Source organism: Mastigoproctus giganteus, chromosome 14 (assembly GCF_048544385.1).
Source record: "Mastigoproctus giganteus isolate SK-2022 chromosome 14, ASM4854438v1, whole genome shotgun sequence".
Classification (NCBI taxonomy): Eukaryota; Metazoa; Arthropoda; class Arachnida; order Uropygi; family Thelyphonidae; genus Mastigoproctus; species Mastigoproctus giganteus.
The window spans coordinates 73,938,169-73,964,730 of NC_143588.1; the positions used below are offsets into that span (position 1 = coordinate 73,938,169).

Here is a 26,562-nt window from a genome sequence, read left to right on the forward strand (position 1 = left end):
TCAACCTTTCCAGATCCTGTTGCAGCAGTATAGTGTCAGTAGTGTCCTTGACAACCCTGCCAACCTTTGTATGGTCTGCAAACTTGGACATTAAGCCCGATATACCATCATCAATATCATTTATAAATACAGAAAACAATAATGGACCCAACACTGAGCCCTGAGGGACTCCACTAATAACATCAGTCCACGATGAGCAGTGTCCATTGATTACCACTCTCTGTCTTCTCCCCCTCAACCACCCCTTTATCCATAGCAGCAATTTGCCTCCAATGTCACACTGCTCCAATTTGTGTAGCAGTCTTCCATGTGCAACAGTATCAAAAGCCTTTCTAAGATCCAAGTATATAATATCAAAGTTATTCCCTGCATCCAGTTCTTTTGTGACTGCATCATAGTATCCAATCAAGTTGGTCAGGCAAGACTTCCCTTAACAAAACCATGCTGTGTCTGAGCTATAACTGAAGTCTTGTCTAAATGATCCTGCAGTGCTTCTTTAACCAGTGCCTCCATTAATTTTCCTGGAACAGAAGTTAAGCTCACAGGTCTATAATTACTTGTGTCAGCCTTTGATCCTCCTTTGTGAATTGGGGTCACATTTGCACATTTCCAATCTATGGGTCCCTCCCCTGAGTCCAAGGAAGCTCTCATAATTATGGCTAAGGGTTTGCTTACTTCCTTTGCTGCCTCCTTTAATATAACTGGATAGATCCCATCCACCCCGGGTGCCTTTCTTGTGTTTATCTTCAACAGTTTCTCCTCCACTTTACTCCCAGTTATTTCAAGATTCTGTAGCTTACTGCTAGAGTTGAATACACCTCTGGCATTCCCCTCGCTGAATACCTCCTCATGTGTGAATGTCGATGCAAAATATTCATTTAGTTTGTTAGCTACCTGAGCAGGATCATCAACACTTGACCCATCAATATCAAGTGGACCAATCTGATTCATCCCCTTCCTTCTAGAGTTTACATAAGTAAAGAACTCTTTGCTGTTTTTCTTTGCATCCCTTGCCAAGGATTTCTCGTAATCTGCCTTCGCCTGCCTAACCTCCTTTGTAACTTGGTTGCATATCAACTTGTATCTATCATAGGCTTCTGTGTCATGTGTTAATTTGTATGTATCCCATGCATTTTTCTTCTCTGCCATATGCCTCATTAGTTCATCTGACATCCATTTTGGCCTAAACCTTGAACAATATTTCTTAGTTGGTATGTAAAGCCTAGTAGCTTCCAAGATAAGTTCTTTGAATGCTTCCCATTTTGAATTTGCTGTTGGTAACATCATCAGTTGGTCCCACTGTATAGAATTTAAATACTGTCTCAGTCCATCGTAGTCACCTTTACGGAAGCAATAACCCTTCCCTTTACCCCTAATGGTAGTTACCTCTTTGAGTAAATCCCACTTCAGCACACTGTGATCACTGCCACCTAGTGGTTCATTTATCTGCAGATTCTTAATGCATGAAGAATCACTGCTGATAATCAAATCAAGAGTATTACTCCCTCTAGTTGCCTCCCGAAAATGCTGATGTAGAAAACAATCATCCAATAAATCCACAAAAGCCCTGCTAGTGTGTGAGTAACCAGCCCCCAAAATCCAGTCAATATCTGGGAAATTAAAATCTCCCAGTATAAGACTCTCTGAGTTACTGGCCCACTCTATTTCCCTGTACAGTTCCTTATTATACTCATTAGAGTCATTAGGCCTATAGCACACTCCTACTCTCAATTTTGATCTCCCAATGTTTATGTCACACCAAACTGACTCCACACTGCACTGTCCAGCGATGTCGACTGGCTTCACTTCCTTGGTTTTTATGTGTTTCTTAACTAATAGCATAACACCTCCCCCCTTCCTATCCTGTCTATCCTTTCTGTAGATGTTTTACTCCCCAAATTGCAGTTCCGCATCCCTTATATCTGTGTGACACCACGTCTCTGATATCCCAACAATATCTGCCTTCGATGTTTTGAGCAATACCTCAAATTCATCAAATTTATTTACTAAACTCCTGGCATTGGTGTACACACAAGTATACCTGCACCTGGGATGGTCACTAAGACGTTGAACTTTGCTATTAAAAATGCAGTGCAATCTCAATATAGCATTGGTGTCAAGAGACAACTTTAATACTTGCATTATAAGCGAAGCATGTTATACTATAAAAAATTTACCATTTTATTCCTCATTTTTTAACATAAATACATTTACTTAGTATATAAATACTTTATTTACTAATGTTTTATGAGTATACAGACTAAATGACATAAAATATTAAAGGTTACAACATTCCCTTGACATTATACTAATACACAATGCTGTTATGGAGAACACATTTTATGCATCCATTCTAAAGTAGTCACATAATGTAGTTTGCTAGAACTGATGACAGTGTTTTCAGTACATAATTATTAATAGTGGTCAGATGCAATAAATGAAGATGTTCGCTATCACTCTGACCTTCTAACCATGCTCTCACCTCATTAATGTTTTCAAGCACTTTTTTTATTAATTTCTGATTTTTTCTTACACAAATTATCCACATTATCTTCTGAGTCACTCGCTATGTCACTGACCTTCTGTTTGCCAATTGTCTTTCCACTGATTCTTCCTCACTCAGATAATGTGCATCTGGAGTTTCCACATCCACCTCAATCCAATCAGCCAGGTCATTTGCTCCAAGACTGCCACCAAATACATTACAAGCAGCCTTTGCTTCTTGTTCTGAAAATGCTGCTAATTCAAGGTTATTATTAGTGATCTTGTCTTTTCCAATACATTTTTTCTAGAAGTTTCAATTGCTGTTGAGTTTACTTTCTTCCATGCCAATCCAATATTGTTTGCAACTTATTTCAATGTTAATGTTTTCAGAAATTCAAGTTCTAGAATTTCTGAAAACATTGAGGGAAACATAAAAGGGAGTTATCCCTAACCTAGACTTATTCACATTGATAAAAGCAAGGTACTGTATATGGTAGCTGTAATTCCAGATTAACATACCAACTTTGTGATATCACACTCAGGGTAGTGGAGAATGAATAAGGCCTGAGGGCAATTGTGCAGTCAGATATGAATTTCCCTGAGCAGTTCAGGCAGGCTGCCAGGGCATATCACCCTGTAGTCTACCAACGACTCGTGGGGTTTTGTCAATGATATGCAGGAATTGTACTAGCAGAGATAAGGAGGTGATTATCTCATTGTATAAAGCAATGGTTAGACCACATCTTGAGTATTGCATACAGCTCTGAAGGCCTCATTTTAGGAAGGATGTAGAGCTGCTGGAATGGGTGAGAGAAGAGTAACAAGATTAGTGAGGAGAACAAATGGGCTTTTAGCAGAAAAAACTTCAGTTCTGCAGTGTTTAGAGATTAGGCACATGCAAGGAGATCTGATTGAGATGTTTAAAGCTTTGAATGAATTCAATAAGCTCAAAGCTGATGGATTCATTCCTCTTGCTAATGCTATTCACATGAGGGTGCATAAATTCAGATTGAGGAAGGATGCAGGATAGATGTGTGGAAATTTGCCTTCAGCCAGCAGGTAGATGATTGTTGGAACAAACGTCCATCTTGGTTTTTTTTTTTTGCTAGTTCTTTCTTGTGTCATCTGCCACTGCTAATACTACTATTTTTGTTATAGTGAAAATATTGTTAAAATGGTATTTTTGGAATTTTACTCTACATTTTAAAGTAAAACAAATTCTTTACCCTGTATGCCATTCACTATCCAAAAGACAATGAATAGCTAATCAATTTAAATTGAATTATAATAATAAAATATAAAAATTAACTAATATAAAACAAAATAAATTTAATGCTGTTTTGTGAGCCTCACCCCTCAGGTTAATCAAATATACCATTCACCTAGTGTGTTACGGTTTGTAAGTTTTTATTTAAGATAATTGGGGGATATTCATTCTCTGAGAGCAGTAACACATAACCAGGAAAATATCACCAGGGGACTCTTTTTTTTCTTTTTTTTCTTTCTTTTAAAACATGTTCTTATAGTACATTAACTTTTGATGCATATAGCTAATAAATTTACATATAGCTAATAAATATAGCTATATTTAACTAAATATAGCTAATAAATTTACTGTTACTTCCATTTTTTTCTGTATTAAGTTTATTCATTTGATTATATGCTTTAGACGCACATGGTTTAAGCCACTCAGGAGTACACTCGTTGTTGGTGGATTACAGGATGATGTGCCGTAAGTATAAAATTTTGTGGTTTTGCTTTTAATGAGCACTAAAAAATTTATTTTTTGCATAATGTGTACAGTAGTGGTCTTAATATAACAAATAAATACATGAGCTGTGTCAGGGTAACTAAGAGTAGAAACAGGTGCATGTATACTTGCATGTACACCATTGCTAGAAGTATAGTTAATAAATTTGATGAGCTTGAAGCACTAGTCAAGACATCAAAGACAGATATTGTTGGGATATCAGACACGTGGTGTCACACAGATATAAGCAGTGCAGAATTGGAATTTGGGGAGTACAATGTGTACAGAAAGGATAGACAGGACAGGAAAGGAGGAGAGGTTATGCTGGTAATTAATAAACACAAAATCTAAGGAAGTGCATCTAATTGCTGCTGGTAGACAATGCAATGTTGAGTCTGTTTGGTGTGACATAAGCACTGGGAAAGGAAAAATGAGAGTAGGTGTGTGTTATAGGCTTATTGAATATAATGAGCAATTGTGCAGAGAAATAGTGGCCAGTAAATCAATATGTCTTATAATGGGGGATTTTAACTTTCCAGAGGTTGACTGGAACTTGTGGATTGGTAACTCGCACACTAGCAAGACTTTTTTGAATTTATTGGATGACTGTTTTCTACAGCAGCATGTTCGAGAGGCAACCAGAGGGAGCGATACTCTTGATCTGATTATCAGCAGTGATTGTTCACACATTAAGAATTTGCAGATAAAGGAACCACTGGGTAACAGTGATCACAATGTACTAATATGGGAATTACTTAAAGATGTAACTACCATCAAGGCCAAAGGGAAGGGCTTTTGCTTTTGTAAAGATGACTACAGGGGTCTCACACAGTTTTTAAATTCTGTACAGTGGGATTAACTGATGATGTTACCAACGTTGAATTCTAAATGGGAGGCCTTCAGTGACTTAATCTTGGAGGCTACTAGGCTTTTTATTCCAACTAAGAAATACTGTTCAAGGTTCAGGCTTAAATGGAGGTCAAATGAATTAGTAAGGCTCGTGGCAGGGAAGAAAAATTTTTTGGTATGCATATAAATTATCAGTGACACAGAAGCCTATGGCAGATATAAGCTTGTCTGTAATCAAGTCACAAAGGAGGTTAGGCGGGCAAAGGCAGATTATGAGAACTCTTTGGCAAAGGATGCAAAGAAAAACAGCAAAGAGTTCTTTACTTATGTAAACTCTAGAAGAAAAGGAATGAATCAGATTGGACCACTTAACATAGATGGGTTGACTATTGATGATTATGCTCAGGTAGCTGATAAACTGAACGAGTATTTTCCATCTACATTCACACATGAGAAGTTATTCAATGAGGAGAATACCAGAGGTTTATCAAATGCTAACAGGGAGCTAAGTGATTTTGTAATAACTGAGAGCAAAGTGGAGCAGAAATTGTTGAAGTTAAACATAAGGAAGGCACCTGGGGTGGATGCGATCTATCCAGTTATATTAAAGGAGGCAGCAAAGGAAGGAAGCAAACCATTAGCCATAATTATGAGAGTTTCCTTGGACTCAGGGGAAGTCCCCATGGACTGGAGGTGTGCAAAATTATATCACCAATTCACAACGAGGGTTCAAAAGGTGACACAAGTAACTACAGACTTGTTAGTTTAACTTGTGTTCCGAAAAAAATAATGTAGTCAGTGGTTAAAGAAGCAGTGCAGGGTCATCTAGACAAGACTGCAGTAATAGTTAAGACATCATGGGTTTGTTAAAGGGAGGTCTTGTCTGACCAATTTTATTGGATACTATGATGTGGTCACAAAGGAAATGAATGTCAAAAGTAATTTTGATATCATATACTTGGATTTCAGGAAAGCTTTTGATACTGTTGCACATGGAAGACTGCTGTACAAATTGGAGAGGTATGGCATTAAGTTTAAGTTGCTACAATGGATAAAGGGATGGTTGAGTTGGAGACGACAGAGTGGTAATCAATGGACACTGCTCTTTGTGGACAAATGTTATTAGTGCAGGTCCCCTGGGTTCGGTGCTGGGTCTATTGTTTTGTGTATTCATGAATGATATTGATGAAGGTATATTGGATTAATGTCCAAGTTTGCAGATGATACAAAGGTTGGCAGGGTTGTTAATGACAGTAAAGACAGTATGTTACTCCAACTGGATCTAGATAAGTTGGGCAAATGGGCTGAGAAGTGACAACTGAAGTTTAACATTGACAAATGCAAAGTACTGTATATGGGTAGCAATAACCCAAGAGAAATGTGCCAGCTGTGTGGTACTACACTCAGGGAAGTGGAATATGAAAAAGACCTGGGACTAATTTGTGCAGTGAAATATGAATTTTGCTGAGCAGTGCAGATGGGCTGCCAGGGCAGGATTGTTTGTTTGTTATTTGGTTTTTAGGAGCATTAGTAACTAAGGCCATATTGCTCCGTGGATATGCGGTGGTCATGCCCTGACCTTTCCGCATCCTCCGTATTTGGTGGTCACGGGCTCGAACCCCATTATAATCAAGGAGCCTGTGCTACGCACTGCTGCTCCTGCCCACCTGGGTATGGAGGCACTGCCAGGGCATGTCATGGAGTCTTGTCAATGATATACAGCAATACCCCACATAGCACTGATAATTGGTAGTAGTAGTAGTGGCATGTGATGCAAGAAAGCAAGTGAATGAGCTTATGTAGCATTAGCCAAAAAAAAAAAAAAAAATCACACCATTCCCTCCAAATGCCTGTCCAGTTCCTCCTTAAATTTATTTAACATATCAACTTCCACAACGACAAATGGAAGTTTGTTCCAGCAATTAACCACCCGGTGTCTAAAGGAAAATTTCTGCACATCTATTCTACATCTGTCTTTTCCTAATTTGAATTTATGCCCCCTTAGGTTCGTAATCTGAACAAGTGGAAGGATCCCATCAGAATTCAGCGTGCTCAACTCATTCAAGGCATTATACACTTCAATCAGATCACCGCACAGGTGCCTAGTCTCCAGCCACTGCAATTTGCAGAACTTAAGCCTCTCTTGGTAAGAGGATCCTTTCATTCCCCTCACCAATCTTGTTGTCCTTCTCTGTACACGCTGAAGCAAATCTACATCCTTCCTAAAATGAGGCCTCCAGACTAGTACGCAGTTCTCAAGGCATAGCCTGACCATTGCCTTGTACAGAGGGACAATCACCTTCTTTTCCCTGCTAGAAAAATTCCTATATATCATTGACAAAACCCCATGACCTGCCGTGGCAGTCTGTCTGCATTGCTCAGAAAACTTCATATCTGACTGCACAATTACTCCGAGGTCTTTTTCATTTTCTACCACCTTAAGTGTAGTACCACACAGTTGGTACGTTTCTCTGGGGTTACTTCTACCCATATGCAGTACTTTGCATTTGTCAAGATTAAACTTCAGTTGCCTCTTATTAGTCCATCTGCCCAAATTATCTAGGTCATGTTGCAGTAGCACACTGCCATTACTGTCATTAATAACCCTGCCAACCTTTGTATCATCTGCAAACTTCGACACTAAGCCTGATATACCTTCATCAATATCATTGATAAATATACAAAACAACAGTGGACCCAACACCGAACCCTGTGGGACTCCACTAATAACATTAGTCCACGAAGAGCAGTACCCATTGATTACAACCCTATGTCTTCTCCCACTTAACCATCCTTTTATCCATTGTAGCAACTTACCCTTAATACCATTCTGCTCCAATTTGTACAATAGCCTTCCATGTGCAACAGTGTGAAAAGCTTTCCTGAATCGAAATATATGATATCAAAATTATTTTTTGCATCCAGTTCCTTTGTAACCACATCATAATATCCTATCAAATTTGCCAGACAAGACTTTCCCTTAACAAACCCATGCTGTGTCTGAATTATTGCTGTAGTCTTGTCTAGATGATCCTGCAATTCATCTTTAACCAGTGACTCCATTATTTTCATAGGAACTGAATTTAAACTGACTGGTTTTTAATTACTCGTGTCACCCTTCAATCCCCCTTTGTGAATTGGGGATACATTTGCACATCTCTAGTTCGTGGGGACCTCCCCTGAGTCCAAGGATGCTCTCATAATTATGGCTAAGGCCATAATTATGAGAGCATAATTATTGCTTTCCCGCCTCCTTTAATATAACTGGATAGATCTCATCTACCCCAGGTGCCTTTCTTATGTTTAACTTCAACAATTTCTCCTCCACTTTGCTCTCAGTTATTGCAAAATCATTAAGCACTCTGCTACAATTTGATAACCTTCTGCCATTTTCAAACCTTAATAACTCCTCATGTGTGAATGTAGATGCAAAATACTCATTAAGTTTGTTTGCTATCTGAGCAGGATCATCAACAGTGGAACCATCGATATCGAGTGGACCAATCAGATTCAGCCCCTTCCTTTTAGAATTTATATAAGTAAAGAAATGCTTGCTGTTTTTCTTAGCATCTTTTGCCAAAGATGTCTCGTAATCTGCCTTCGCCTGCCTAACCTCCTTTGTGACCTGATTATAGACTAGCTTATATCTGCCATAGGCTTCTGAGTCGCTTAATAATTTATATGCATCCCATGCATTTTTCTTCTCTGTTGCGGTACCGAAACTTTTCCGTGTTATGTGAAACCATGCTGATTGAGGTATAATTATAATGGGTTTTAATTGAATGCATACCAGAGAAACAGTCTATAAAAAAATTATAATAAATCTATAAACAATTTGTGCTTGATAGCCAATTAAAAGAATTTGAAATAAATAAAATATTGCAAAATGCAAAAATATTGCATCATGAGAGACGAAAAAAAAAGCTTTAAAAAGGCAGTTGTTTATTTAGGTATTTCACTAATGACGTCGTCTTTTCTTTTTATTGGCTTTCAAGTCTTTGTAGCATCCAATCCCATCTTGTAAAATTTGCCATATCTTGATGCTAGGTTCAACATTCGGATCTCCATTCGTAACCGCCTCGCAGGCCATGTCAACCCCCCGAAAAACTTTCTCTAATTTTCTGTTGAAAATACTTTTGGTGTCACTTCAGAATTGTTTTCCTCTTCTTCACATGCAGTTTGCTTATCAATTTCAAGGAGAGTTGCACCATCAAAGTCACTTGCATGCGATTCAATGCGGTCACATACATTGACAGTGTCCAAAGTTTCGAATCCCAAGTCTTTTTCGATCTTCACAATATCTTTGGCATTTGTCTGAACTTGTGATTCAAAACCAGTGAAATCATTTACCAAATGGGGCAAAATATGCTGCCAAAAGAATGCATGTTGTTGGCAGTGATTTCTAGCCAAGAATGCAGATATATTTTCAATCGTATTTAAAGGGGTAAAAAAATGTGAAATGAAAAGTTTGAAAAGCCGTCACGTCATCTCAAAATCAAGATGAAATTAAGAATACTGAACACTGTTGCACGTTCCAGCTGACTGCCTGAGGGGAAGCTATTGTCACATGCGCATGTGAGACAATAGAGTTGGCACCACAGCATATTGTACCATACCTAGGCTATGACAACACAGCATATATATAGAGTACGTGTCTAGGCTATTGAATGAGTTTTAATATGTACAGTAAATTTGACTTTTGACTACTTAATTGAAAACCATGTTATAGTGAAACCTGTGCTGTTTGAATTGTGCTAGCAGGGACAGGGAGGTGATTATCCTGTTGTACGAGGCAATGGTCAGGCCACACCTAGAGTACTGTGTACAGGTCTGGAGGCCTCATTTTATGAAGGATGTTGAGTTGCTAGAATGAGTACAAAGAAGGACAAAATTGTTGAGGGGAACAAAGGAGTGCTCTTACCAAGAAAGGCTTAAGTTCTGCAAATTGCAGCACCTGGAGAGTAGGCACCTGAGAGGTGATCTGATTGAGGTGTATAAGGCCTTGAATGGGTTGGGCAAGCTGAATGCTGATGGGATTCTTCCTCTTGCTCAAATTAAGAACCTGAGGGGGCATAGATTCAAATTGAGGAAAGACAATTGTAGAATAGATGTGCGGAAATTTGCGTTTAGCCAGTGGGTGGTTGATTGGTGGAAAAGACTTCCATCTTTTGTTGTGGAAGTTGATAGCCTAAATAAATTTAAGACTGAGCTGGACAGGCATTTGGAATGAATGGAAGGGTGAAATGGGAGCGTGTTTTTTTTTTTTTTTTTTTTTTTTTGGCTAATGCTACATAAGCTTGCTTTCTTGCATTGTATGCCTGTCTACTAATGCTAATGCTACCATAAATAATCTGAATAATTATTGAAATCTAGAAATAAAATTGGTTTTGATTGAAAATTTGTGATTCTTAGTTATATTTAACATTGAACTTGCATCATCCTAATCTGAACATTAACATTCTTAAAAAATCAGTATAAGGTTAAATTGAAAGAATAAATTGCACCTAAGCCTTAATTATGAGAGCTTCCTTGGATTCAGGGGAGGGGGAAGGTCCACATGGACTAGAGGTGTGCAAATGTATTCCCAGTTCACAGAGGGTTCAAAAGGTGACACAAGTAACTATGGACCTGTTAGTTTAACTTGTGAATATAATGTGAATTTAACTTGTGAAAAAAATGGATTCATTGGTTAAAGAAGCATTACACGATCATCTAGACAAGATTGCAGTAATAGTTAAGACACTGCATGGGTTTGTTGAAGGGAGGTCTTGTCTGACCAATTTGATTGGATAGTATGGTGTGGTCACAAAAGAATTGGATGCAAAAAATGATGACATCGTATACAGTCATCCCCTGATTTGTGCAGGAGTTATGTTTCAGGAAAATACCACGAAGTCCAAATCTGCACAATGCAAAACGTAGTTTATATGACATAATGAGGGTTCTATACCTGTACACAAAAACAAAAAAAAAAAAAAAAAAAATGCAAAAAAAATTAAATTGAAAAAATTGTCTTCGTTCGGTAAGAAAAAAAGAAAAAATTAGAAACATGTCCATAAAATTAATTTTGCTAATACTTACCTCTAGATTTTTAATCTAAATTTGTTGCTTCTTTGTCGCTGTTTTCCTGTGATAAACTTGCAACAGTATCCGGCACTTTTTAAAAAAAAATTAGTTAAAATTGTTTGCTCAGAAGCACGCTGTTTTTCTCTATAAATTTCTGCATAAGGAACTAAAGCTAATGATAAAGTTCTGTGAAAATTTAAATTCCTCTCCAAATTAGGATCCATATCCAGAGCTTCTTGGCTAAGCTGATTTGCAAGTCTTAAAAACTCAGCTAGTCTCTTTGCGGTCAAATTTTTATGTGCATCTTCTTCTTTTTTATCATTTTTGTCATCTTCACATTGCAAAAAAATATCGTCCACTAATAATTGTTCTCTATGAGATACAAGGGCTTCTGTGATATCTGCTCGTTCCAGTAGATCTAATCATTTTGCCAATTCTCAGTCTCAACTTCCTCTGGCATTTCGACTGTGGCTTCTTTAGCACAGCTTTGTTGCCACAGCCTTTTCCACACTGCATTCATTGTTGAGTTCTTAATTTCACCCCATGCAAATCTTTTGCATCAATATTTTTTGCAGCATCAAGAATGTTAGAATTCCTCCAATAATCTCGAATTGAAAGACTGCCTGATCTATCAATAGCTGCTACCAATTGTAAAAAAGATCTTCTTGGGTAATAAAGTTTAAAGGAAGCTATAACACCTTGGAATTGGAATGTTTTGGTCCATCGGCTGAATTAACAAACTTGTATTTGCTGGAAGAAAGGTAACTTTCATATTTGGGTGCAGATTCAACAAATGTGCAGGATGACTGTGTGCATTGTCAAGAATGAGCAAGATTTTGAATGCTATTATTTTGTTATTAATGTTATTAACCATATGGTGCAAGAAAGCCTGAAGCTTATGCTGCACCAGCCAAAAAAAATTTCTGAGTTACCCTGAGAGAGAAGTAGAAGGGAATCATCAAGAAAGGGAAGAATGATGATATCCAGCTCAGGACCCTGGGTGTGTCAATCCCATACCCACCAGATGTGAGCCCCTGGGGTTTATGCTCTTCAGGCAATATCTTTTTGTTTCAACGCAAAAGAAATTTAAAAACCAATCCTCGAAGATTTTAGCTGGATGACAGCTAAAATCTAGCTGTCATCCAGTGTTTCTGAAATGGAGGCTTCTTGCCAATATTGATTTTCATTGCTTGCACTTAAGCTTTGAAGTTATGTTTTTCTCTTGAGCAGTACTTTTCTTCCATTGAGGGAAGCTTAATTTAGATTCAGGGCTCGTGCTGACACATGCGACTCAGAGATTGGATGTGGGGATTGCTGCTGGTGAAACCTGGACATTTTATGATTTGAAAATGATTTTCTAAGCAAGGAGTAATGGCTAGTGCACAAGAGTTATTGGAAATGTTTTTGCAAAAAGAAATATTCAAGACAAAAAGCATGTGATTGACTGTGGGAGACCTTTGCCTTCAGGAAAGTATATAAAAATCCTGTATTGCTGAACACCAGAGGTAGGGAAATAACACAATACAGTTATATACAATATTTATGCTGGCAAGTGCATTGGTCATTCAATCTTTTAGGAAGTGAAATACGTATAAACCATATCATAGAATTAGTTTTATTGACAAAAGCAAGCATACTGCTTTAGGAAGCTATGACAGAGTTTTCCAATGGAACCAAAGTATTATACACAATTGCAAAATTCAGTCTTATCACAGATGCATTTAAAGTTGTCTGATACTAAAGAGCAAAATGAACAGTTCAAGCAACTGAAGATTGTTTCATTGTGTACTTTGCCTCTCTACTTTACACAAGTTTTATGTACTTTTTTAATATTTTATTATATAAAATAAACAGCATACAGCTTCAAGTAATCCAAAAAATTTTGGATTACTTTATTATTTTATTATTATTATTATTGCTAGCCAATATAGTGCAAGGAAGCCTGAGGCTTATGCTGCACCAGCTAAAAAAAAAATTTCCAAGTTACCCAGAGAGAGAGAGAAGTAGAAGGGAATCACCAAGAAGAGAAGAATGATGATATCCAGCTGAGGACCCTGGGTGTGCCAAGCCCATACTCACCAGATGTGAGCCCCTGGGGTTGATGTCTTAAGTATTTTTAAATAAAAATTTAATTTTCCAGAATATCTGTAAATGATACAAGGAAACAAGCTTATATAGCACCAGCAAAAAAAAAAAAAAAAAAAAAAACCACCTCATCTGTCTATCTGTTGTAATAACTTTTTAAATTCTTCCTTAAATTTATTCAAACTGCCCATTTCCATAACACCAGATGGAATGGAGGTTTCTTCCTACAACCAATTTCTCTCTGGATGAAAGCTAATTTTCACACATCTGGCAATGTCTAAGTGATGCAAGGAAGTAGAATGTTTTTGGTAAACTTTATGAGATCCAGCCTTCTGTTACTCCCTAAGATTTGATATTTCTGTCCCCAATCTTATTCATCTAACAGTGAGAATATATTCCTCTCGTTCATTTTGCCGATTCCTTTCAGGGCCTTGTACACCTCAGTGCAGTTCTTTCCATCATGTCTAACTGTAAGTCTACACCTAAGTGATTTTGTCATGTGGATATTGATTAGTGCACACACCAGTCTCAGTCTGGCTGCCCTTTGAATCTTCTATATGTCTTTCAGAAGGCAGAAAATAAATCACAGATATTGCCTCCTCTGCACTGAAAAAAAAAAAAAAAAAAAAAAAAAACATGTCACTCCTGGCATTAATTTTCTTTAAACAGCTGTTAACTTAGTACAAATCATAAATCTACCTTATCAAGGAATATCGTTCCTTGATAAGGTAGATTCGCCAAAATCTCTCCTAAACTCTATTAAAGGGAAATCTGTCAGATTAATTAACGTTCCCTCTTATAAACTCTGCTGTTTGTATCACACTGATGTTCAGGTTTTGTTGCCTGACTTTTTGATGGACACTGTTCTTCTGACTTAGTTTCTGTAATTCAAATTCTTTCTTCCAAACCAGTCTAACCACATGCTTCAATTAGTCAACATCTGTTAACAGTTCAACTACAAACTAACTTTTCTTCATCTTGATTTAACCTTTGTACTTCTGTTCTTTGGAACCTCTTTATGTATTTCCTGACAAATTACAATCTACAGAAATTCAGTCAAACATCTCAATCCACACAAGGTATCATATTACAGGTTCCAATAAGCTTTAGTGTTTGGATTACTGTAGTTCTTCACGACAGTTTAGTGATTTTGTTCCTTTTTACTGGTTTGAAGAGATATAGATTTGATCAAGATTCCATCATCAGACTGAAACAATTCTTAAAAGCCTCTTCAGTTGGAAGGTTAGTTAGGCAGTCTCAGGTGTATGAGGTACAGCTTTCCCGATTTATTCAAGTTTTTCAGCCTCACAGCATGCAGCTCAGTTAATTAACATGTGCTTTGTACAGATGCACAATATGGGCTTGGATGCTAATGCACTACATCAATAATAAAAATAATAACAGTTTGGTTTATCCCCTCAATGTGGGCACCTGTACATGGTGAGGGGGGACCTCCCGGTGATGCTGCTGGTCCTCCAGATTCGAACGACTGGGATCTAATATCCACAGCCTAGGTTCTAGGCTAACATCATAGGAATCCTGCCTGTTTGCCATATGCTACGACCTGTGGAAATTCTATAAGGGGGAGCCTGGTGGTTGAGGGGCCCAGCTTCAACACACCACTTTGGCCCCTGCTTTAATAAGATGGGTGATCCTGGATGGCTTTGCCAGGATCAGTCGGCTAGTGGGTTTCCCTGCGAGTGTCATCCATGTCGATGCCATGCCCCTACCCTCATGGTCTGAGGGACAGGATTCAGGCTGGCGGTGCTGTGGATATAGCATCTGGGTAGCCCTGGCATCCCACTCCCAAACACATTTATTGCTTGCCAGATAGCGAGCATCCCTTTGGGCTCAGTGGTTAGTGGGGAGTCTGAGCACTGAAGAAACATAAAAAACTCATGAATCCTGATAAAATTATTTCTTCTGGGGCCCCAACCCTGTCCCTATCTGAAACTTTGACAGTTGATCCATCCAGAGAATGTCACTTCTGCAAAAAGACAGAAAAAAAAGATTATATCAGGCCCAACACTTCAGTACCTGATAATTCACTCAAATAGTGAGAAGTCCATAGGAAAGATGTCACTGTTCTTTACCCAGAAGGATTTAGAAGGGTTGGCAGGCTCTCCTAAATCTGTCAAATGGCTTTGCTTGGGCGACTTACTCGTAGAGACCAGAAGTAACACATTCAGAACAGCTCCTCCATGCTACATCTATCAGGACAATGCCCATCATAGTTACCTCTCACAAGACACTTAACTCATCCTGTGATGTATTGCTGAATGAGATCTTATGGATGTGTATGAAGAGGAAATTTGTTCTGAATTAAAACCCCAAGGAGTGACAGCTGCAAAATGTATATTCATGTAGGGATGGCAAACTTGTACCCACCAGAAATATCATCTTTATGTGCAATTCACAAACAACTTCTAATGAGATCAAATCTGGCTATATTAACAGTGTGGTCCCTTATGTGCCAAATCCTTTATGGTGCTTTAAGTGCCAGAAATACGGATACTCGCAAATGGCCTGTTGTGGAGCCCTTGCATGTGCTCCATGTGCTGCAAAGGACCATGAAACTACATCATGTTCAGCCACAAAAATCACCTGTATTAACTGCCAAGGAAAACACCTTGCATACCCATGAGCATGCCAGAGGTGGAAGAAAAAAGAAATACAAAGACTTAAGGCAGAGCTGAACATATCAGGAGGCAAGAAAAGTGATGGCACCTATGAATGCAAATAAACAATCTATGCTCAGAAGGTAGCAGGGAGATGTTCTATCAGAACTCAGATGAAAAGGACTATACCACCAAAAGAGTCATTCACTCCCATTGCATGCTACCTGCTAAGGTCAATAAAACCCGCACAGAAGGATCTATAACTGTACCTCCTATTACTTCAGCAGTAAGGAAAAAAATCTCCGGAAAAAAGAATAAGAAACCTGACGTACATTCTAGTTCTTAAGAAAAAGTGGATGTCGAGGAGAAGGAAGTACACAACGAAGCAGTCTCGGAACTCTTTATGGAGGAGGAAATGGACACAGGACAGCATCCATACTTCCCCAAAATAGGTAAATCCAAGACTGAGAAATGTAAGTTCTCGGCACTTCAGAAGACACCTGATGGACTCTCTAAGACCAAATAATGGCTAAATTCCTACAGTGGAATTATTGTGGATTCTGGCAAAATACTGACGACATCAAGGCCCTCCTGCATAATCCTACATTTGCTTGCAGGAGACATTTAAAGGCTAAAGAAAACCCAACACTTCATAACACTGCTATCATATGCAAGGAGAGAACTAGGGATGGGCTTGCCCATGGAGGGGTTGCAATCCTTGTGGGCAACCAGACCTCCTTACAACCTGTGCCGCTTTCCACTAACTTAGAAGTGGTAGCAATTTGCCTTACTGTTGGGTTTTTAATAATAGTCTGTTCCATTTACTTGCCACCTGGGGCTGACATCTCCCAGACAGACCTTGATGATCTCATAGTGCAGCTGCTATCCCCTGTCCTGCTTCTTGGGGATTTCAATGGACATAATACCCTATGGGGTAGTGCCAATATTAATGGAAGGGGATGTGTCATAGAGCATATGCTTACTGACAATGACCTTTTCTTTCTAAATGTGGGAACTAACACCTTCCACATGCCTACCCGTATGTTTTCTGCCACTGATCTTTCTGTCTACTCCCTTTCTCTACTCACTTGCCAAGTGGAGGGGAATCCATATGGAAGTGATCACTTCCCCGTGATAACCAGGCTACTTATCTGGAGGTCATGTTTTAGGTTACCACGGTGGACAGTTGATCTGGCTAATTGGAATGCCTTTCAAAATCTTAACATCAGTACAGTCAACCAGAAGCCTATCAATGATGCAGTCACATATATCACAGAATATATTGTCCAAGCAGCAGCGAATTCCATTCCGAAAACATCTACCCAGTTTCCACCATTTCCCAAGCCATGTTGGAATTCACAATGCACAGCAGCAAAAAAGGCTCAAAACAAAGCTTGAGGGATATTCTGACAATACCAAATCCTACCATGACCAATCTAATAGCTTTGAAATGTGCATGAGCCAAAGCACATTACATTCGGCATCAGTGTCAAAAGGAACCATGGATCTGTTTTACCATGTCTATTACCCAGCCTACCAGAAAATGAAGGGAAAATATACATTCCACCCTTCATCGATTCTAGAATATAATGGATGCACTATTGCAGAGACAACTGCAATAGCCTTGGGGAAACATTTTCAAACATCTCTAGTATATCTTCCTGTTCTTGAGAGTTCCTGGTCCTGAAACACAAAAGTGAAAATCAGGCACTAAATTTCTCACCAAAGGGCCTTTGTCCCTACAGTGGACCATTCACTATGCAGGAACTAAGAAGAGCTCTCACCCTTTCTAAGGCAAGTGGTGTTGGACCAGATGGCATCCATTATGGAATACACCTTTCACCAACATTTATGGATCACCTGCTCCCTTTAAATAACAGAATCTATATAGAAAAGCAGTTTCAGGATGCCTGGCTCATGGCAATCGTTCTTGCCTTTGCAAAGCCAGGAAAGGATCCTAAAATTCCTACTAATTATCATCCTATTGCTCTGACTGGCTGTCTATGCAAAATCTTGGAGAGATTGGTTAATTTTTGTTTAATATGGTATTTAGAATTAAATTACCTTCTGTCCAGCATCCCGTGTGACTTTCGAAGGAACCAGTCCACTTTGGACCATCCTATTAGCCTGGAAACATCCATCTGGGATGCTTTTCTAAAACGTGAACATCTTGTGTCTGTTTTCCTTGATATGGAGAAAGCATATGACATAACTTGAAGATTTGGTATGTTAAAAGATTTGCATAACCTCGGTCTTAGAGGGCACCTCCCCTCTAAGATTGAGGACCTCTAAGATCCTGTTTTTATTATAAACCTTTTAGCCAACCAGTCCTTCCAAGTTCATATAGGATTCTCACTCTCTCTCTTTCCTTTTGCTAAAAGGAGGGAGTACCACAAGGATCAGTATTAAATGTCATGATTTTTGTCATCAAAGCAAATTCCATCACAGAACAACTTCTTCCAACTGTAAACAGTGCCCTTCTATGTTGAAGACTTCAGCATATTTTCTCAGTCATGTGACACGAGGGTTATTGAAACAAACTACAAACCATTGATCACCTTAATGCTTGGGCACTTGCTGATGGAATCAGGTTCTCGCTGCAGAAAAACATTTGCATACCCTTTTCTCATAAACATAATCTTCAACCTGAACTGAATTGAAGCTTGGATAAAAATGCTATTCCAGTAGTGTCAGATGCCAAGTTCTTAGGACTCATATTTGATAAAAAGTTTACCTTTTTGAAACATACAAAGTGCAAGAGAGCACCAAATATTCTTCATTCTCTCTCTCTCTCTTTCTCATACATGTTCGGCTGTAGACCAATACACTTTACTATGCATCTACTGTGCACTTGTATAATCCAAACTAGATTACTGGTCCCAGGTATACATTTCAACCAGAGAGAGCATATACTTTGATGGCTGGACCCTGTCCATCATCAGACTATCCGTATCGCTATTGGAGAATTTCAAACATCTCTTGTCCAGAGCCTGTCCATGTGGAAGAAAATGAAGAACCACTCTCACTTCAGCATAAGCAGTTGTCTCTAAAGTATGCTTTAAAACTGAAATTCCTGCCAGACTATCCTACGTAGACATCCATTTTTGAGCCACATTGGGAAAATTTGTACAAATGCCCGTCAGACTGCCAACTATCCTTTTGGTATTCGTGTCCAAGAGCTATTCAGAGAGTTTAACATCACGGGAGACAATGTTGCCCAAAATGTTGAGCAAACCTTTCCTCCCTGGCATGCCCATATTCCATCATGCGACTTTTCCTTTAAGAACTCGGTAAAGTCTGATACTCCATCATCTGTCTACCTGCAGCTATATTCAGCACACTGAGCTGAACACCCTAACTTCCTGCAAGTTTACACAGATAGCTCGAAATCAGAATTGTATGTAGGAGCTGCCATTGTCTTTTCAGACGCTACATCTCAGCAGATTCTTCCTGAATCCAGCATATACACTGCAGAGCTGTATGCTTTAGAGTTAGCCTTGGATCATATTAGAACTTGTCAATACCAAAGGTGTATAATATATTCCTATTCTTTGGGTATATTACAGGCTTTATTATCTCTAAGATATGATTTCCATCCAGTTCTGTGTCAGGTTCAGCAGAAGATACATTCTCTTTATGGACACAAGTTTGATATTCGCTTCTCCAAGATTCCTAGCCACATGAAATAAGGGGAAATGATTTGGCCGACACTGCAGCCAAATCAGAAACTCCCACTAATAATCATTGCCTATCAGCCCAATAGAAACTACAGGCAAATAATACTCAATGTGATATACTCCTAATGGCAAGAATTATGGCATAGACAGACAACAAATAAATTATATCAGATTTGGCCGACACTGCAGCCAAATCAGAAACTCCCACTAATAATCATTGCCTATCAGTCCCCAATAGAAACTACAGGCAAATAATACTCAACGTGATATACTCCTAATGGCAAGAATTATGGCATAGACAGACAACAAATAAATTATATCAGATAGAGCCGGTAATTGAAACATGGCAGTCTAGCCTGTGCAGGAATTGTAGTGAGGAAATTGTTCTTGCTCAACCCCACATAGGATACGGTCATCTAACACATTCGTTCCTGCTGAGGGCAGATGACCCTTCTATGTGTGAGTCTTGTGACAGCATTTTATCAATAAAGCATATTTTAATCAATTGTGTTAATTTTACCAATGTTGGCAATATATATTTTACTGCCTTTAATTATCTGACTGGCTCTTATACACTCAGTCAGATTTTATCAGACAACGACCATGTGTCAGCAGTTTTAAAGTTTTTACAAGCTCTTAATATATACACACATATCTAAATTAGATAATTTACTTTTAAACTTATACTTCCTTATATATATATATATATATATATATATAACAATTTGACAAAGTAATTTTCTTAAAGGTTATCAGAATCTCTTATCTTTGTTTGTATTTTCATTGTTTCCTGGCGCAGTACAACCATGGTTGTTTTTGCACAGTAAAATCAAAATCAAAAAAGTTTGGGTTACCCCAAAAAATAAAATAAGGAATGTACTCCATTTTTAGTTTTGCAGATTATTTTACTTAAAATATTATTTTTAGATCTCTATTACTGGGATATTCATAAATTATCTTGCATAAGAAGAAGTTTATTTCATGTAACTACCTTATTATAAATTATTTTTTGGATAGCCAAATTAATTTACTTTAATTTTATTTTTAGATTTTTGGGTCTTATTGATGAAATTGGCACTGCATTTCAAGAATCAACAGTGACTACTGGATATGGGGATTATATAGCACAGGTAACTTTAAATGAAATTTTAGATCAGTGTGTTGTATTTAATATTTTGTTACTGTAAATGTAATATTTTATGATTGCTTTACTTGTCTACTGGTAATTCATAAATTATCTTGCATAAGAAGTTTATTTCGTGTGACTACCTTATTATAAATTATTTTTTGGATAACTTATTTATTTTTTTTTTTTCATCTGTGTTCACCTAAGTATCAAATTTTGTATTTCTAAACACAATTGTTATTATTATTGAAATTTTTAATCATGTAAACAGGATGGCCAATTGTACAAATTTTAGGTACTCATATCACAGCTTTTTAAATAAAAAATTCAGATATGAAAATTTGTTTTTGTCTATTATTTGAATATTTAATTCCAGGAAACAAGTTTTTTAAATAAAAATTTAAAGAGGATTTAGTACCTTATCTATACAAAATATAAGACATATCATTAATCAGAGTTATGTAAGAGTGGATATCAAAGAGAGTTTCCTTTTGCAAGAGAAGGCAGAGTTCTTGGCATCATCCCTAACAACTAGTTTGATGGCATTGCAATCTCAACAAAGGGATAGCTGGGCACTGGTTAGTTCAAACTTCATAAAGGAGTTTGGAAAAGAAGCAGTTTTATGTGAGCTGTCATGTGCCAGTCAAAATTTTTATTACATAAAATTTCAGTTAAAGTTTTATGATTGCAGACCAGAATAGCAAAAAGTGAAAAAGAGCAAACTTATTCTTTAAGTTCACTGCTGCTTTTTACACAATTCTGCTATTAGCTATAATACTGGTCCACTGGATCCTCCACTGGTTCAACAGTTGAGGATCCTGCTCAGGTGGCTAACAATCTAAACGAGTATTTTGCATCTACATTCACGCATGAGGAGTTATTCAGGAAGGAGAATGATGTAGGTAAAGTAAACATTCGCAGTGAGCTGGATGATTTTGTAATAACTGAGAGGAAAGTGGAGGAGAGATTGTTGAGGATAAACATAAAAAAGGCACCTGGGGTGGATGGGATCTATCCAGTTATATTAAAGGAGGCAGCAAAGGAAGTAAGCAAACCCCTAGCCATAATTATGAGAGCTTCTTTGGACTCAGGGGAGGTACCCATAGACCGGAGATGTGAAAATGTAACCCCAATTCACAAAGGAGGATCAAAGGCTGACACAAGTAATTATAGACCTGTTAGTTTAACTTCTGTTCCAGGTAAATTAATGGAGGCACTGGTTAAAGAAGCACTGCAGGATCATCTAGACAAGAATTCAGTTATAGCTCAGATGCAGCATGGTTTTGTTAAGGGCAGGTCTTGCCTGACCAATTTGATTGGAATCTATGATGTAGTCACAAAAGAGCTGGATGCAGGGAATAACTTTGATATTATATATTTGGATCTTAGAAAGGCTTTTGATACTGTTGCACATGGAAGACTGCTGCACAAATTGGAGCAGTGTGGCATTGGAGGCAAATTGCTGCTATGGATAAGGGGATGGTTGAGTGGCAGAAGACAGAGAGTGGTAATCAATGGACACTGCTCAACGTGGACTAATGTTATTAGTGGAGTTCCTCAGGGTTCAGTGTTAGATCCGTTGTTGTTTTCGGTGTTTATGAATGATATTGATGATGGGATATCAAGTTTAATGTCCAAGTTTGCAGATGATACAAAGGTTGGCAGGGTTGTTAAGGACATCACTGACGCTATGCTGCTGCAACAGGATCTGGAAAGGTTGAGCAGATGGGCTGAGAGGTGGCAAATGAAGTTTAACATTGACAAATGTAAAGTACTACATATGGGAAACAGTAACCCCAGAGCAACGTATCAACTCTGCGGTACTACACTGACAGTAGTGGAGAATGAAAAGGGCCTGGGGGTAATTGTGCAGGCAGATATGAAGTTCTCTGAGCAGTGCAGACGAGCTGCAAGAGTAGCTCAGGGTGTCTTGTCAATGATGTACAGGAATTTTTCTAGCAGGGATAAGGAGGTGATTATTCCCTTGTATAAGGCAATGGTTAGGCCACATCTTGAGTACTGTATACAGGTCTGGAGGCCTAATTTCAAGAAGGATGTAGAGCTGCTGGAACGGGTACAGAGAAGGGCAACAAGATTAGTGTATTGAACAAAGGGTTGCTCTTGCGAAGAAAGGCTTAAGTTTTGCAAATTACAGAGTCTGGAGACTAGGCACCGGCGAGGTGATCTGATAGAGGCGTATAAGGCTGTGAATGGTTTGAGCATGCTCAATGCCAATGGGATTCTTCATCTTGCTCAGAATAATCAGCTCAGAGGGCATAAATTCAAATTGAGGAAGGACGGATGTCGGATAGATGTGCGGAAATTTGCCTTTGGCCAGCGGGTGGTTGGTTGGTGGAACCGACTTCCATCACTTGTTGTTGAAGTTGATAGCCTAAACAAATTTAAGGCTCAACTGGACAGGTATTTCGAGCGAACGGAGGGGTGAAATGGGAGTGGTGTGTTTTTTTTTTTTTTTTTTTTTTTTTTTTGGCTGATGCTGAATAAGCTTGCTTTCTTGCATCATATGGCTCTACTAATGCTAATGCTAATGCTAAAATGTGTTTTACTGCTGATGAATATGGGGAGTGCACTGTGTACAGAAATCACAGACAGGACAGGACATCACTGAACAGGACAAGAGGGAAGGGAAATATGCTCTTAGTGAAGAAGCATGTAGAATCTGAGACAGTGCACCAACTTGATGTAGATGGCCAGTGCAATGTTGAGTCAATCTGGTGTAACATTAGCACTGGGAAAACAAAAATGAAAGTAGAAGTGTGTTATAGGCATGATGAGTGTAAATGAACAATAGTGCAGACAAATAGTGGTCAATAAATCAGAAGGTCTTAAAATGGAAGATTTTAGCTGTACAGATATTGTGGATTGGTCAATCACACAGTAGCAAACATCTTGTGGGTTTATTGGATGATTGTTTTCTATGCCTGTATATTAGCGAGAGCAATAAGAAAATGCAATCCTGATCTCATTATCAGCAGTGACTCTTCATGAATAAAGAATCTGCTGATAAAAGAGCAATTAGGTGGCAGTGATCACTGTATATTGATGTGGGATTTACCTAAAGATGTAACTAATATCGAGGGAAAACGGAAAGCCTTTTTCTTTCGTATAGGTAAGTACAGTGGTCTCTCAGACAGTTTTTAAATTCTGTTTAATGGGACCAACTGATGATGTTACCAACAGCAAATTCTAACTGGGAAGCATTCAGGGAAGTAATTGTGGATATTAGGCTTTTTATACCAACTAAGGTATACTGGTCAAGGCTTAGACCTAAATGAATGTCAGAGGAACTGATGAGACTAGTGGCAGAGAAGAAGAATACATGAGATGCATAGAAATTATTGGGGAATAAAGAAACCTACACTAACAGGGGTGGGCCATCCTGAACATTCAAGGGGTGCCTGAAAACCTGGGTGCCACATACCATAGGAACACCCCCGTACAGTAAGTATGAATTAATCTGCAGTCAAGTCACAAAGTGGTTTAGGCACGTTAGAGGAGATTATGAGAAATCTGTCGCAAAGACTTCTTTACTTAAGCAAACACTAGAAGAGAAGGGATGAATCACATTGGTATGCTTGATATGAACGTTATAACTGTTGATGATCCTGCTCAGGTTGGTAGGACACTGAATAGATATTTTGCATCTATATTCATTCATGAGGAAGTTTCTAGGGATAGGGGATACTAAACATCATACAGGGAGCTAAATAATTTTGTGATAACTGAGAAGAAAGAGAAATTGTGGAAGCTTATAAATAAAGCACCAGGGACAGATGGAATCTGTATGGTTGTATTAAGAGAGGTAGCAAAACAGGGCAGCGAACCTTTAGCCGTAATGAGAGAATCCTTGGATTCAGAGGAAGTCCCTATGAACTGGTCCCCCGGAAATGTGCTAATGTATCCTCAGGCGGCAGAGGAGGATGAAAGGGTGAAGTGAGTGATTAGAGATGTGTTAGCTGGACTTCTGTTCCAGGTAATATAATGGAGTCAGATTAAAGAAGTAATGTAACGCCATCTATGCAGGAATAAAGTTATACAACAATCACAGTATGCATTTTTAAGGGGCAAGCTTGTCTGACCATTCTGACTGGTTAGAAAATGCAGTAGCAAAGGAACTGGATGCAAAAAATAATTTTGACATCATATACATAGATTTTGGAAAAGCTTTTGTTACTGTTTCTCATAAAATGCTGTAGAAAGTTTGGCAATGTGTAATTAGGAGAAAGTTACTGCTGTGAATAAAGGGATAGTTAAGTAGAAGGCAGAGAGTGGTTATTAACTTGCACTGCTCCTGGACTGATGCTATTAGCGGAGTCCTTCGGGGTTGGTGGTGCGTCCATTTTTGATTTCAGTATTCATTAATGATATTGAGGAAGCCATACCAGGCTTAATATCTAAGTTTTCAGGTGATACAAAGATTGTAAAGATGGTTAATGACAGTAATAAGATATGCCACAAGAACAAGATCTACAAAAATCTGTGAGATAGGCATAGTAATAATGATTGAAATTTAACATTTACAAATTCAAGGTACCTCCATATGGGTAGTGGTAATCTCAGAATAACATGCCAATTCTGTGGTACCACACTGAAGGTAGTAGAGAATGAAAAATGTCTGGAGCTAATTCTGTAGTCAGGCATGAAGTTCTCTGAGCAGTGCAAACAGGTTGCAGCTTATATCAGCTGTTGGTGATATACAAGAATTTTTTCAGCAAGGATAAATAGATGACTATGCCATTATATGAGACAATTGTCAGGCCATATCTTGAGTACTGTGTGTAGGTCTGTAAGCTTCCTTTTAGGAAGGATGCAACTCTGTTGGAATGGAGACCAGTAATGAAATTAATGAGGCAGAACAGAAGGTTACTCTTACCGAGAAAGACTTCAGTTCTGCAAATTGCAGTCTAGAAACTTGGTTCCTGCATGGACATCTGATTGAGATGTTGACTTTGAACGGGTTGAGGAAGGGAAATGCTGATGGTATCCTGACTCTTATTCAGATAACACACATAGGGGACATAATTTAAATTGAGGAAGAATGATTGCAGGATAGATATATGGAAACTTGCTTTCATCCAGTGGGTAATTGCAGCACCTTCGTAGCCAGGTGGGCAGGAACAGCGGTGCCTAGCACGCGCTTCTTGATTAGACCGGGGTTTGAGCCAGTGACTACCAAATACGGAGGATGCGGAAAGATCAGGGAATGACCACTGCATATCCCCAGAGCAATTTGGCCTTAGTTGCTAAAAGCTCCTAAAAACCAAATAAACAAACAAACAAAACAACAGTGGTAGTTGATTGTTGGAACAAAGCTTCCATCTAGTGTTGTGGAAGTAGATAGTTTGAATTTATTTAAGAAGAATTAGATATTATTAAAGAGAATATACAGGTGATACAGAGACCTGTTTTTTTGGGGGGGGCACTAAAACTGTAAAAGATGGCTTGCGTCATTTGTCACAACTAATATTAATGTTGGTATTGAGGTGGTTGATGTTGGTATTGAGTTCCATTACAATTGTATTATTTCAGTAATAAATTACTTAATCTACCATGTGATATAATAGTGTAGTGCCATCAATTAATTAACGTAACGACAAATTTGAATTACAGAATATTTCTCACAAAGTGTTTTTGGAACCCATGATTCCTTTGAAATCTTTCCACCCAGTCTCCCATATAAAAGTAATTATGGGTCCTTACTGAGACAAAATGGAAAAGTGTCTACAGTGCAGTCATCTAATTTTTACACAAAAAGAAAATAAATCTGTTATGTAGGATACTCATTTTATTGTGAACAGTGAGGCTGTGTGATTACTGGTTGGATATGAAAAATACACACAGCTTCATAAGTTTATTATTATTATTAATAGCCATACTGCACCAACC

At 38.2% G+C, this 26,562-nt stretch overlaps 1 protein-coding gene across 1 annotated transcript in view; it reads left to right on the forward strand.

Annotated features, from left to right (window-relative positions):
• Positions 1-26,562, forward strand: part of LOC150075248 (proteasome subunit beta type-4-like) — an 80,433-nt gene that overhangs the window by 48,065 nt on the left and 5,806 nt on the right. The window contains exons 4-5 of the mRNA XM_090388412.1: positions 4,154-4,216; positions 20,578-20,659. Coding sequence (XP_090244538.1) covers positions 4,154-4,216; positions 20,578-20,659 — 145 coding nt within the window. The remainder of the gene's footprint in view (positions 1-4,153; positions 4,217-20,577; positions 20,660-26,562) is intronic.